This window comes from Culex quinquefasciatus, chromosome 3, assembly GCF_015732765.1.
Source record: "Culex quinquefasciatus strain JHB chromosome 3, VPISU_Cqui_1.0_pri_paternal, whole genome shotgun sequence".
Lineage (NCBI taxonomy): Eukaryota > Metazoa > Arthropoda > Insecta > Diptera > Culicidae > Culex > Culex quinquefasciatus.
Window position 1 is genome coordinate 71,141,042 of NC_051863.1, and position 12,580 is coordinate 71,153,621.

General features: G+C 47.7%; 3 protein-coding genes across 3 annotated transcripts; 2 read left to right on the plus strand and 1 right to left on the minus strand.

Moving 5' to 3' along the window:
- The first annotated feature begins 46 nt into the window (after window positions 1-46).
- LOC6037585 (ATP synthase subunit b, mitochondrial) lies at window positions 47-1,423 on the plus strand. Its single transcript, XM_001847429.2, has 3 exons — window positions 47-207; window positions 508-827; window positions 899-1,423. The coding sequence occupies exons 1-3, from the start codon at window positions 180-182 to the stop codon at window positions 1,265-1,267; spliced, it is 717 nt and encodes a 238-aa protein (XP_001847481.1). The 5' UTR covers window positions 47-179; the 3' UTR covers window positions 1,268-1,423.
- A 3,665-nt stretch (window positions 1,424-5,088) lies between these two features.
- LOC6037583 (glutamic acid-rich protein) lies at window positions 5,089-8,737 on the plus strand. The gene is made up of 3 exons (XM_038263515.1): window positions 5,089-5,678; window positions 7,149-7,205; window positions 7,264-8,737. The coding sequence occupies exons 1-3, from the start codon at window positions 5,234-5,236 to the stop codon at window positions 8,667-8,669; spliced, it is 1,908 nt and encodes a 635-aa protein (XP_038119443.1). The 5' UTR covers window positions 5,089-5,233; the 3' UTR covers window positions 8,670-8,737.
- LOC119769825 lies at window positions 5,676-7,192 on the minus strand. Its single transcript, XM_038263516.1, has 2 exons — window positions 6,618-7,192; window positions 5,676-6,567 (listed from the first exon to the last, which is right to left on the minus strand). Exons 1-2 carry the CDS (start codon window positions 7,118-7,120, stop codon window positions 5,694-5,696), a joined length of 1,377 nt encoding a protein of 458 aa, XP_038119444.1. The 5' UTR covers window positions 7,121-7,192; the 3' UTR covers window positions 5,676-5,693.
- Window positions 8,738-12,580: the final 3,843 nt, after the last annotated feature.

A 12,580-nucleotide genomic window follows, 5' to 3' on the forward strand; every position in this document is an offset into this window, starting at 1 on the left:
TTTTTTTTGCGTTGTCGCGACTCGTCCCCAAATCCATGCCTGGCCGAACGAACTGTCATCACCGCGTTTGACAGGACAGCAGCAGCAGAACGACCATCTTTCTCCTCTCGGGCAGGAAATAAGTGCGTGTGTTGAGGGAAAATTTTCTGGTTTATATTTTCCACCCTAAAATCTTCGAGATGCTTTCGAGGGCAGCACTCCTGACCGGTAAGTATCCGGAACGTGCCGGTGGGCCGGCGGGTAGGGCTTGGAATAAGGGAAAATCAGTGGTTGTGGGCGCCGCCGCTGGAATCGGAAGGACGGGTTTATGTAATCATTTTTTTTGCAAATGTCAGTCATTTTGAGACGTGAAATTCTTGCTGAAATTGTGATTTTCATAAAAATTATATCTGAGTGTTTATTACAAAAGTTATTGATTTGCAAATATAAAAATTATAATTTATTATAAATATGTGAAAATATAGTTCCAGAGTTCCTCGTACTAATCCACATAACCTCTCCTTCCAGCCGCCAAGAGACCCGCTGCGGTCGTTCTGGCCCGTGGCTCGGCCTCGGCCACCGATGCCAACCGCCCGGTGCGCGCTGACCAGCCCGGCAAGGTCCGCCTCGGATTCATCCCGGAGGAATGGTTCACCTTCTTTTACCCCAAGACCGGTGTCACCGGTCCGTACGTGTTCGGCGCCGGTATGCTGACCTACCTGTGCTCCAAGGAAATCTACGTCATGGAGCACGAGTACTACAACGGTCTGTCGCTGGCCATCATGGTCATCTACGCCGTCAAGAAGTTCGGACCGGCCGTTGCTGCCTACTGCGACAAGGAAATCGATGTACGGCCAACCACCAAAACCTTAAACTCTTTGAACCATGCTAACTTGTCTCAACTTCCCCCATTGCGCAGAGAATCGAGGGCGAGTGGAAGCAGGGTCGTGAGGACAACATTGCCCAGCTGAACCAGGCCATCGAGGACGAGAAGAAGGAGCAGTGGCGCGCCGAGGGCCAGACGCTGCTGATGCAGGCCAAGAAGGAGAACGTCGCCCTGCAGCTGGAGGCCGCGTACCGCGAACGGGCCATGACCGCGTACCGTGAGGTCAAGAAGCGTCTGGACTACCAGGTCGAGCGCCAGAACGTGGACCGTCGCATCTCCCAGAAGCACATGGTCGACTGGATCGTGAGCAACGTCGTCAAATCGATCACCCCCGACCAGGAGAAGGAAACGCTGAACAAATGCATTGCCGATCTGGGTGCCATCGCTGCCAGATCCAAGTAAATGTGTAAACGGCGGTGTTGAAACGGGAGGCGGGACGTGGTGCGAACGCGTAGTGAGTATCCGATTCCTGCGAGCCATTTTCCGAGGAATGTAAACAACTTATTGGGTAAAACGAAAATTAATAAACCGAAAGCGTTGTCTTGTTAGTGCGACAAACCACTGAGAGTAGATCTATGAGATGACTCGCCCTAATAATTATGAATTCTACCTTGTCAAAGAACGTCGCTTGTGTGCTACTTATGGCACATCTGATGTAAAAAGATGGGACGTATCACAAGATCCCACAAGAGTTTTAACATAGTTGGGTATTCTTACAACAGGATTCTGGCAGAACCAGCTCTGTTATAATATTTCGGGGGACTGGGATAGCACACAACCTATTTAGGATTGTGGTTTGGTTGAGCGTTTTAGCAGAATGCATTACTGTGAATACAAAGAGACGAGTTGTTCCTTTTAATTCCGCTATATATTTTTAATATCTTGACAGATACGTATTTCGTCTACTACTTGCAGACTTCATCAGTGTTCAGGAACAACTCGTCTCTTTGTATTCACACTATTTAGGATTTTAGAATTTTAGGTCCTAATTTGAAGAACTTATAAGATTCCAAGTATCTAGAAGCTGATTCAGCTAGAATCCTTCTAGATTTTTTCAGCTACAGCTACTCATTTAGAACACTGCTAGAATCCTGGCATAACGCAATGACGATTTTTTGACATTTCTGGAGATTTTTTCAAAGGTTGAATAACTTTTTTCTTTTTGCGATGTGACTCAAAATGTGATACACTCAACCCCCGGTGGTTGGTCACTTTTTCGTTTAACACTTTTCTAGTTTGTACCCCGTTGGTTGGTCAAAGTCAAACTAAAAAGTGTCACTTTTTACACGGCGCTCACGCACACTATCAAAAGAAACGTTTGGTAGCTTGTGTAAACTCCGTGAAGAAGGGGTGTCAAACTCAAAAGTGACCCCGTTTGGAGTTTGAATGTACCTGACTGAAATCTGAAACCCCGATGGTTGTCAAACGAACCAGGTCACTTTTCAGTTGGACACCCGCTTTACACAGAGCAGAGCTCACACTTACTACCAAACGTTCGGTTTGACAGTAAATGTGAGTCCCGTGTAAAAAGAGACAGTTCGTCACTTTTTACTTCGACTTTGACCAACCAACGGGGTACAAACTAAAAAAGTGTCAAACGAAAAAGTGGTCAACCAACGGGGGTTGAGTGTAAATGTAAATCAAGCAAAACATTAGGTCTATTCCCGTACTTGCAGAATTGCAGAATTTCTGCAGCTTCTGCAGAATTCTGCAGCCAGCATAAGTCACTTTTTTCCAGCACGTTCCCGTACTTTTCAGCTCGCTCTCTTCATCTCTCTCTTTTGCAGAAGTTCTGCAAGGAGAGAAGCCGCAAAACTTTTGCCTGGGTAGCGCGTTCCAGTACTTTTTCTGCAATATTGTACACAGTTGAGTGGATTTACTCAAATTGGGTATTGAAGTTTTTTTATTTATTTCAAAAGAATTAAAAAATGGATTGACAAAAATTGTAATTGAAAGAAGTTTACCTCTAGAACGGGGACTTATTTTTTATGCAAATCAACATTTTATCTAAAAAATCAAGCATGTACCATTTATTAAACTAGAAATTAATAATGCTTAGGTAGACATTTTATATTAGAAACAACTCAAAACTTTACATTAGGTAAACAATTTAAGAAATGAGAATGACAGGTACGTTTAACAAACATAAATAAAAAAAGAAAAAGGTTTAGAAGGTATATTTATATAGAGCATAAATACATGTTTTAATAGCAAAATGTATGAAAGATAACATAAATAAATTATGATTGGATTTCACATCGAAGAACAACGGTGACGCAGCGAAATTGACAAATAAAAAAAATGAATCACAAACTCTACAATTTTGAAACTCATAAATTTATAAATCTGAAAATAAAGAAATTCGTGATTAAAAATATAAAAAGAACTATTTTCAAATTGAGGAACTTTAAAAAAATAAATCAGATATTAGAGAAATTTAAAAATGCAAATATTTATTTCAGAAAAAAAACAATAAATCAGAAATTCAAAGCTTGAAAATTCAAACAATTAAAAATTAAACATTGAAAATTTCAAAAAAATCTTTATTTTCAAAATTCGAAATAAAAAATAAAGGCTTCTAACTTAAAAGTTCCTAAACTTAAAAATTCATATATTTTCAAATTCGAAATAAATGAATCAAAAATTTGAATATTTCAAAGTTCAGAACACCAAAAATTCAAAAGTTACAGTTTAAAAAAAATAATAAAAAATAAAAAAACTAGAAAAAAAACAAAAATAAGTAAAATTTTAAAATTCTGTACATAAAAAAAATTAAACTCAAATATTAAAAAAGTAAGAAAAAGTTCGTACTCTATTTTCCGAAGAACTCGTCAAAATGTCCAATCTCTAAATCCCCTAAACCTGATTTTCTAACGACTCCAAAAGTATGTACTTTTTGTGATTCGAGATGGCGCATTTAAGAATTTCCAAATTTTAGAATTTAAACTTCCTAAAATTTAAGAATTCGACTAAATTACATCACATTTTTTTATTCAAATAAGAATACAAATTGGTAGCACCGTTAAAGCGGTGTATGCACTTCGGATGGAATCGGTCAAGAAAAAAATCAAATGGGCAGCAGCGGCAGCGAAAGCAAGCCAGAGAGGGTGAAGAAAAGCCCAAAGAAATCTCTCCCTCTCATTTGTTCTGCTGTTCGTGAAGCTGTTTCTTGACCCCTTTCCTTCCGATCTGCATACCAGCCTTAAAGGTACAATTTATTATTTGGCAATTAAATTTACCTATTATTTAAACACACATATTTAGTCTATTCAAAAAGTTATCATTTAATACTAAAAAATATCGCTATATCATTTACATTAATGAACTAAGCATGAAATCGGTAACACAAAAAAATCGTTCTCAATAAAACCAGACATAAAAAAAACTAGCTACCCAAAAAATCCATCAATTTAAAATATACAAACGTCTCTTCAAAAGACTATTTCAATTTAGTAATAATAAAACAAAAAAAATGTTACAGCTAATAATAAAATGCTTGATTTCACCCAAATTGCAAACTTTATGTAAGCGTGTACTCAACATCCATCACACAAACTTGCAGTCACTTTTCAACAAGAAAGAAAAGAGAGAGCTTGCAGAAAAGTACGGGAACGGTTTTGCTGCAACTTCTGTCTCTCTCATTGCAGAAGTTCTGCCTGGGAAAAAAGTTACTTATGTTGCAGAAAAGTACGGGAACGCTCTGCTGCCGATTTCGTGCAGAATTGCAGAATTCTGCAGTACGGGAATAGACCTATTGTAATAGGGACGAAGCCGAAGTGTTAACAAAAAGTCTATCCTGCTCACGTCAGTTGATGTTTACATTAGTAACGAGCAGGATAGACGCTTTGTTTACACTTCGGCTTCGGCCCTATTACAATGTTTAGCAAGAATAATGTGTGAACATTTAGTCAACGTTCATAAATTTGGTTTTTTGGACTGAAAACTTCAGATTTGCTCAGTTTTTCACTGAATTGAACCCTTCACCCAGCAGTTTTTGCTTTCTTCTACAATGTATTTCTAATGGGAGAAACGTTATTTTTTTTGTTTATTTCGTTTTCATTCATTTCATTTTTTTATCATTCTTTCCTTTCAACAAAAAAATATATTTTTAACAGTGCACGCAGCTGATGCAACTGCTCGACCAACCAAAACTGCTCGAATCCCCGTCAGTTCTGCGAGTCCCACCTTTATGCAATAACCTCGCGCCTTTTTGACAGCTCCTCGTTTGCATCCTTCTCGAATTTGTTTTGTTGATGTTGTGCGAGCGCTTCTTCCGTCATCCGGCTCTCCGCGCGGAATCGGCTTCTGTGCGGTTCATCGAACATCCTGTGGGGCTAAAAATAGCCCTCGTTCGTTTTACAAACAACAATGCCAACGCAGAAGAAAAAGGCCAAACACCAGGAAGCCGTCAAACCGTCGGCGGCGACGGTCCCCACTGCTGTCCAAATCAAATCGGAACCGCTGGACATAAAACCGCTGAGCGCGTTCGTGGACGATCGGGTTGAGCTGATTCGGCAGGCCTTCATGTGCCTGAAGCCGAAAGAGATTACCTGTCTGGCGCCGGACGGCCTCCAGGGCAAGTCGATCGAGTTCATCCAGGAGCAGTGTCTGGACGAGGTTCTTGGTATTTCAACGAAGCGGCTGCTCTCGATCATCAACAGCACCCAGTGTCCGACGGATACGGACTCGTCGGACGATGAGGAGGAACAGACCGTCGAACACATCTCGCTGGACGAAATCTCGTCGGATTCGGAGGTTGAGGTGAAACCGCAGGTTAAATCGAAGAAGGCAGCTAAGAAGCTGAAGGGCGCAGGTTAGTCAACGGAGTTTATTGAAATAGCATGATGAAATCATCCGGAACGTAGCGCAGCTCCAGCCCTTGAATTCCGCTGTCGCCAAAGCCCGTAACCGTAAGATTTCCGACCTTGAGGAAGCCAAACTTTCGCCCGTACACGGTCGCGTATTTGATGAGCAGCCGCGTTGATTTAACGCCTTCCGGCACCAGTATCGGGAAGCAGTACTTGCGCAGCAGGAGATGTTGGATGGCTTCATCGTCGCTGGTCGTGACCAGCACCGGACAGGGAAGTTCCTTGCGCGACAGCCGTTCGGCGGCACACACGTTCTCCGTCGTGCACAGGATGATGGCGTTGGCTTTACAGTTTTTGCTGGCGTACTCGATGCACTTGTTCAGAACTGTTTTCTTGCGAGAGATTGTGGGATTCATTTGCTGTATGAGGGATTGATTGTGTTGTTTGAGTTTGCTTTTTAGTTCTTCGACGAGTTCAGGGGTCGTTATGATCGTATCGATTTGTTGCAGAGTTGCTTCATCTGGAAATTGTTCGCTATCATGGACTTCGTACAATATTGTCTTACAGTTGGTCCTGCAAAACTTCATCAGATTGGCATTGTCTGTTATTAGGCCAGATAGATGAGGAATGATCTGCTGGTATGCGATTTCAGTCGCTTGAGGCGCCATTGTGGCCAATATATGAACCGTTACGTCGTTTTCCTGGCTGTAGTTTCTCAAGACCCGTTCCACCTCATGCAATATCCTATGATTTTCCAAATCCGGAACAAGTATGAAGCGACAACCGTGCTGTAGAGCTAAATAACATTCCTCTGTGATTCGGTTGTCCGGAATCCATTTGCTGTTCGGATATCCAAACTGAACGCGCTCAAATGGGTGCACCAACGTTGGAAACCTGAAATGAAGTCACTTGTAACGAAAGATTCTCGCAAACTGCTCACTTACTCTTCTCCAAACACGTTCCTCACGCAGCACTCCACAAACTTGCCCTTGATCTTGCAAACCTTCAGCTCGGCCTGTCCAATTCGCACCAGGTCGCCCCTCTTCAGCTCGTCCAGGTACATCTCCAAACTCGTTACGTAGACCACGTTTTCAACCTTCTTGTCCTCGTACGTGTGATTGCTCGTAAGGAAGATTCTCCTCCCCAGCGCTAGCTGAATCGGACCCATCGCCCGACAGAACTTTACCCTTGGAATCATTCCACTCAGTTCGCACGCAATGCCAACGACCGGTTTCCACGGGGACAGCTCGGAAGCAAACTGTTCGATGGCCTCGTTGACCGTGGCCAACAGCTTCCGGCTTTCCGGCGTTGAATGTAGACCAAATCGGATCAGCAAGACTTTGACGTCTGCTCGCAGCAATCTTACGACGGATTCCACCGTGTCGGATAACCTGAGTTCAACGGCCAATTTTTGCCACAGAAAACAATTTTCCGCAATGAATGTCATGCTTTACAGTGATTTTTACTCTTTGCAGATGGAAAAAAGACCGGAACTTCAACGGCGGCCGCCAGCAAAAACGGTGACAAGAAGAGTAAGTTGACGGAAGTGGCTCGTTCGCTTGCTTTGGTTTAACAAAACTTTCATTACAGGTGAAAAGGAAATGACCGTCCTGGAGCTGCTGGAACTGCAAGCACGCGCCCGTGCGATCCGCTCACAACTGGCCCAAGAACCGGTCACTAAAATCGAGCTCGACTCCGACGAGGAAGCTGACAAGGTAGCACCGACGAGCAAGAAACCGACCACCAATAGCGTCCCGCCAGCGGATGCCGCCAAGCCGTCGTCCAAAAGCAGCAAGACCACTTCGCCGGCCAAGAACCAGCCGAAGCGGGTTCGCCTGAAGCGTAATTTCCGCGTGCGTCAGGTTGGCGACGAAGAACCACCCGAAGAAGACGGTGAGCAACAAGCTGCCGAACAGGTGCAGAAGAGCGTGAGTCGTCGAGAGTCGAGAAGCAAATCGAAGGAAAAGGTGGCGGAGGCAAAGCCGAGTGAGGAAACGAAAGAGGAGTCAGCGAAGAGCCGGGACAGTTCACCGGAGGTCATTCCGGTGATTCCGAGTCCGGAAACGTTGTGCATATCTTCGGATTCGGAAGAGGAGAAGGAGCGCAAGCGGAAGGCTTCCATTTTCGTTGATAACATAGAGGAGCTGGACCGGCAGGCCAAGGAGAAGGCTAAACAACTGGAGGCGAAGAAGGCGCAAGAAGAAAACGACGACACTGAAGAGGGCGAGATATCGGAGGGGGAGCGGTCACGGAAGGAATCGATCGGTAGCGTTAAAGCGAGCGAGGAGAAAAGGGATTCCCCTAGGAAGGACGCCAAGTTGGACAACGAAGAAGAGCTCGACTACGACGAAGTGAAAGAGCTATCCGACTCGGAACCAGACACGAGCGTTCCAGCAATTCAACCCGACAAACAACCGGAACCGAAAGCAACCTCCGCCGATGAAAAGGCCAGCGTCTCGAGCGACAGCGAAGCGGAAAGTAGCAGCGACAGCAGCAGCGAAGGCGAACCGGAAGTCGTCAAACAGCAGCCAGACAAGAAAAAACCTGCTGACGAAATCGAAGACGACGACGAGGACGACGACCCGGATATCGTGGAGATTCACGACTCGGACGACGAAACGCTGCTCGATCAGAAGCTAGCGGAAGATGGAGACGAGCCGGAAAAGTCGTGGGGCTCGCGCTGGCTCGAGAGCAACCGGGTGGCCAAGGTGATGGCGGCCTCCCGGCTGGGCAACAAGGTGCGCGACAAGCTCAAGAAAAAGAAGAAAAAGCAAAAGCAGGACGAGGAGGACGCGGTGGCGGCGGCGGCAGCCGAAGCAGTAAGGCAAGCCGAGGAAAAGGAAGCCGAAGCGAAGGCGGCGGAGGAGCAGCAGCCGGTGTCGACGGCGGAGGTCGGCTCCGTTGAGCACTACAATGAGCTGTTGTCCAAGGTGGGGCCAGCGGAGACGGCGGCGGCAAAAGAGGGAGATAAGGGCGAGGCGGAGAAGGCGGAATGAGGAGGAGGTGAGTACGTACGACAGTATTCCTTTACTTCATGGAAATGTAATCTGATGGAAATTATGGAGATGTCGCATTCTCAGTTGGAAAGAAAAGTCCCTGTCGTTGGAAACCCGGCGTTCAAGAAGTTGTTGCTTTACAGTGTATTTCTTATGGAATAACTACCATTTCTTCCACTCGAACCCACTCCTCCTTGTAAAGTCACTGGGACTGTCGTCGAAAAAGGCAGAGTAGAGTAGAACATGTTCAACAACAACCAATAAATCCTCGAGAACGGGAAATCGCATTTGGTGCATAGAACAGCTGCCTACTGACTGGTTTGACGGGCTCATCATACCAATCTACAAGAAAGGGCAAAGACTCGATTGTGCCAACATCGAGGCATCACAATCCTCAACTCAGCGTACAAAGTACTATCCCGAATTCTGTGGAGCAAGCTGAGACCGTTGACCGAGACCTTTGTCGGCGAATACCAGTGCGATTTTCGAGCGGGTCGGTCAACGACGGATCAGATGTTCACTCTGCGACAAATTCTCGACTAGTTCCGGGAGTACAACCTGCAAACACACCATTTGTTCATCGACTTCAAGGAGGCGTACGATTCAGAAACGCACTTTGGGAGATTACGCTCGTCGGAGCAAAATCAAGCGTGCGAATAGCTAACGAGACATCTGAAGCTTTCGTTACGTTGGATGGATTGAAGCAGGGCGATGCTCTCTCGAACCTCCTGTCCATCATAGCGTTGGAGGGTGCTGCTCGAAGGGCAGGCGTGCAAATAAACGGAACACTCATCACCAATCCGCACATGCTGCTTGGATACGCTAATGACATCGACATAATTGGTATCTAAAGGCAGTAGGTCTTGTAGGTTCGAGTGATAGACAACGAATGAATAGTTTTATTGCTGCACTCCAAGTCATAGCCTATTCTAATTAATAATTAATTCAACGGTTGCTTCGCCAACATCCCCCCTCAACCGTGAATTCCGAGAGCCTTCCGTGCTTCAACAAATTTCGCAACAGCTACCGGCTTCGTGAACACGTCCGCCTTCTGCGCCTCCGTTGCGACGTGCTCCAGCTTGATCAGCTTCTCCTCGACGTTCTCGCGCACAAAGTGGTGCCGAATATCGATGTGCTTGCTTCGGGCGAGTAGCCGATCTCCTTCTCCGCCAGGTACACCGCGCTCATGTTGTCACAGTGGATCGTGACCGGTTGAGCGACACCAAACAGCTCCTTCAGCAGTCCGCGCCACCACAGTGCCTCTTGAGTAGCAGCTGAGACGGCCATGTATTCCGCTTCCATCGTCGATAGCGCCACCGTGGTCTGCTTCCTGCAGCTCCATGAGATCGAACCACCAGCCTCCATGTAGACGTAGCCAGTGATAGATCGACGGGTCTCGGGATCGTTTCCCCAGTCCGCATCGCTGTATCCGACGAAGCCCTGGTCTCCGTGCTTCGAGTAGGTCAGCTTCATCGTCTTGGTCCCCTTCAGGTACCGCAGCACTCGCTTGGCCGCAATCCAGTGTGCCTTCCCTGGGTTGCTGCTGAACTGGCTGACCGCGTTCACCGCGTAGCAGATATCTGGCCGGGTTGATAGCGCCAAATACTGCAGTCCGCCTACCAGTTCACGGAACGGAACTTTCGCCATCTGCTCCCGTTCCTCGACAGTGCTCGGGCACATCTCCTTGGTCAGCTTCTGAGTCGGATCAGCAGGCGTCGAGACGGCATTACACTCGGCCACGTTGAATCGCTGCAGCAACTCGTTGATGTACTGCTCCTGGTCCAACATCACCTTGCCGTCGCCTCTGGTCACTCGCATGCCAAGAACTTTACTCGCCATGCCCAAGTCTTTCATCCGGAATCGCGCCATCAGGTCCTTCTTCAGCTTGGTCACCCACTGCTGGTTGTTCGAGAACACCAACAAATCGTCCACGTAAACGGCAACAATAAGGACCGTGTTGCCCTCCAGCTTGAAGTAGACGCACGTGTCGTACGCCGAACGCTTCAGCCCAGTTCGCTTCAGCTCGGCATCCAGCTTCTGGTTCCATACCCGGCTGGCTTGTTTCAGACCGTACAGCGCCTTCCGCAGCTTACAGACTTTCGTGGGGGCACCTGATTCCGTGAAGCCTTCCGGCTGCTCCATGTAGATCTCCTCTTCTCCCAGGTCACCCTGCAGAAACGCCGTCACTGCATCCATCTGGTGCACCTTGAGATCCAACTTGGCTGCCAACGACATCAGGTATCGGACGGTAGCGTACCGGACTACAGGTGAGAACGTCTCACTGTAGTCGACGCCCTTGATCTGCGAATAGCCTTTGATCACCAAGCGGGCTTTGTAGCGCTCGACAGATCCATCCGAGTTCGTCTTGAGTTTGTAGACCCACTTGCAGCGTAGAGCTTTCCTCCCCTTCGGCAGATCGGTTAGTTCCCACGTCCGATTCTCCACCAGCGCTCCGAACTCCGCATGCATCGCACGTTTCCACTGGTCGCTGTCGTCTCGAGCAATCGCCTCACGGTACGTGTCAGGCTCGACCATCATCAGGGTGAAACGGTTCTGTCTGGGTTGGGAATCTTTTTCAGGTAGGGTACTGCACACATAATCTTTATACTTGCCTGGGGGCACGTGCTCCCTACCACTGCGCCTTACCAACACTTGTGGGTCCTCTGGTTGTGGAGGGAGCACCAACGGTTCTTCCTCCGCCTCAACCAGCAAATCGGCATCGCCTTCGACCGACTCGTAATCGCTGAAGTCCGACTCGTCTTCTTCGAGCTCAGCTTCCTCTTCAGCAGCTGGACCGACCTGGATCGGAATACTTGGCACGATCAGCTCCATTTCTTCATCTCCGACCGCAGGCTCCGTCAAAGCAACGTCAGTCCCGGTCGACTTCTCGTCCAGGAAGATGACGTCTCGGCTTGTCACAACAGACTTGGTCCTCTGGCTGTAGACCCTGTACGCCTTCGAGTTGTCGCTGTAGCCGACGAAAATGCAAGGTTCCGACTTCTTGTCCCACTTTCGTCGTCGCTCCTTCGGTACGTGCGCCATGCACTTGGTCCCGAACACGCGGAGATGCGACAGATCCGGTCGCTTGCCCGTGAACTTCTCCTCCGGTGTCACCGACAGTCCCTTCGCCGGTGATCGGTTGATCACGTGCGACGCAGTTGCCACTGCTTCCGCCCAAAATCTCTTGTCCAGGCCAGCGTCGAACAGCATGCTTCTCGCTCTCTCGACATACGTGCGGTTGCGTCTCTCAGCCAGACCGTTCTGTTCCGGATTGTACGGAACGGTCTTCTCGTGGTGGATACCAGACTTGCGCAGGAATTCTTCCATCTCGCGGTTCACGTACTCACGACCGTTGTCGGTACGAATCCGCTTGATCCGCTCACCTGTCTGGTTCTCCGCAAACGCTTTGAAGTTTTGAAATGCTTCCAGCACCTCAGTCTTCGACTTCAGAAAGTACACGACGGTCTTGCGGCTGCCATCGTCAATGAAGGTCAAAAAGTAGCGTCTGCCTCCGATCGACTCCGTCTCCATCGGGCCGCACAAGTCCGAGTGGACCAGTTCCAGGACTCGCTCCGCTCTCTGCCCTCGCGCGTTGAACGGTTGACGCTGGTGCTTGCCCTCGATGCACGGTACACACTGCAGCCCGTCCTTCACGTCGAACTGCGCGCCAGTCGTCATCTCTCGTAATCGCTTCATTCCGCTAGCAGAAAGATGTCCCATCCGGCGATGCCACAGCTCGAACTGGTCGTCTGCTTGCACCAGATTCGCACGAGATCGCTTGGTTTCTGTGAGCTTGTAGAGACCGTCCGTCTCTCGACCAATCGCTACCACCGTGTCACTCGCGTCCAGCACCGCACACGCGTCCTTCGTGAACTCCACACGAAAACCTTTCTTGCACACTTTACTTACAG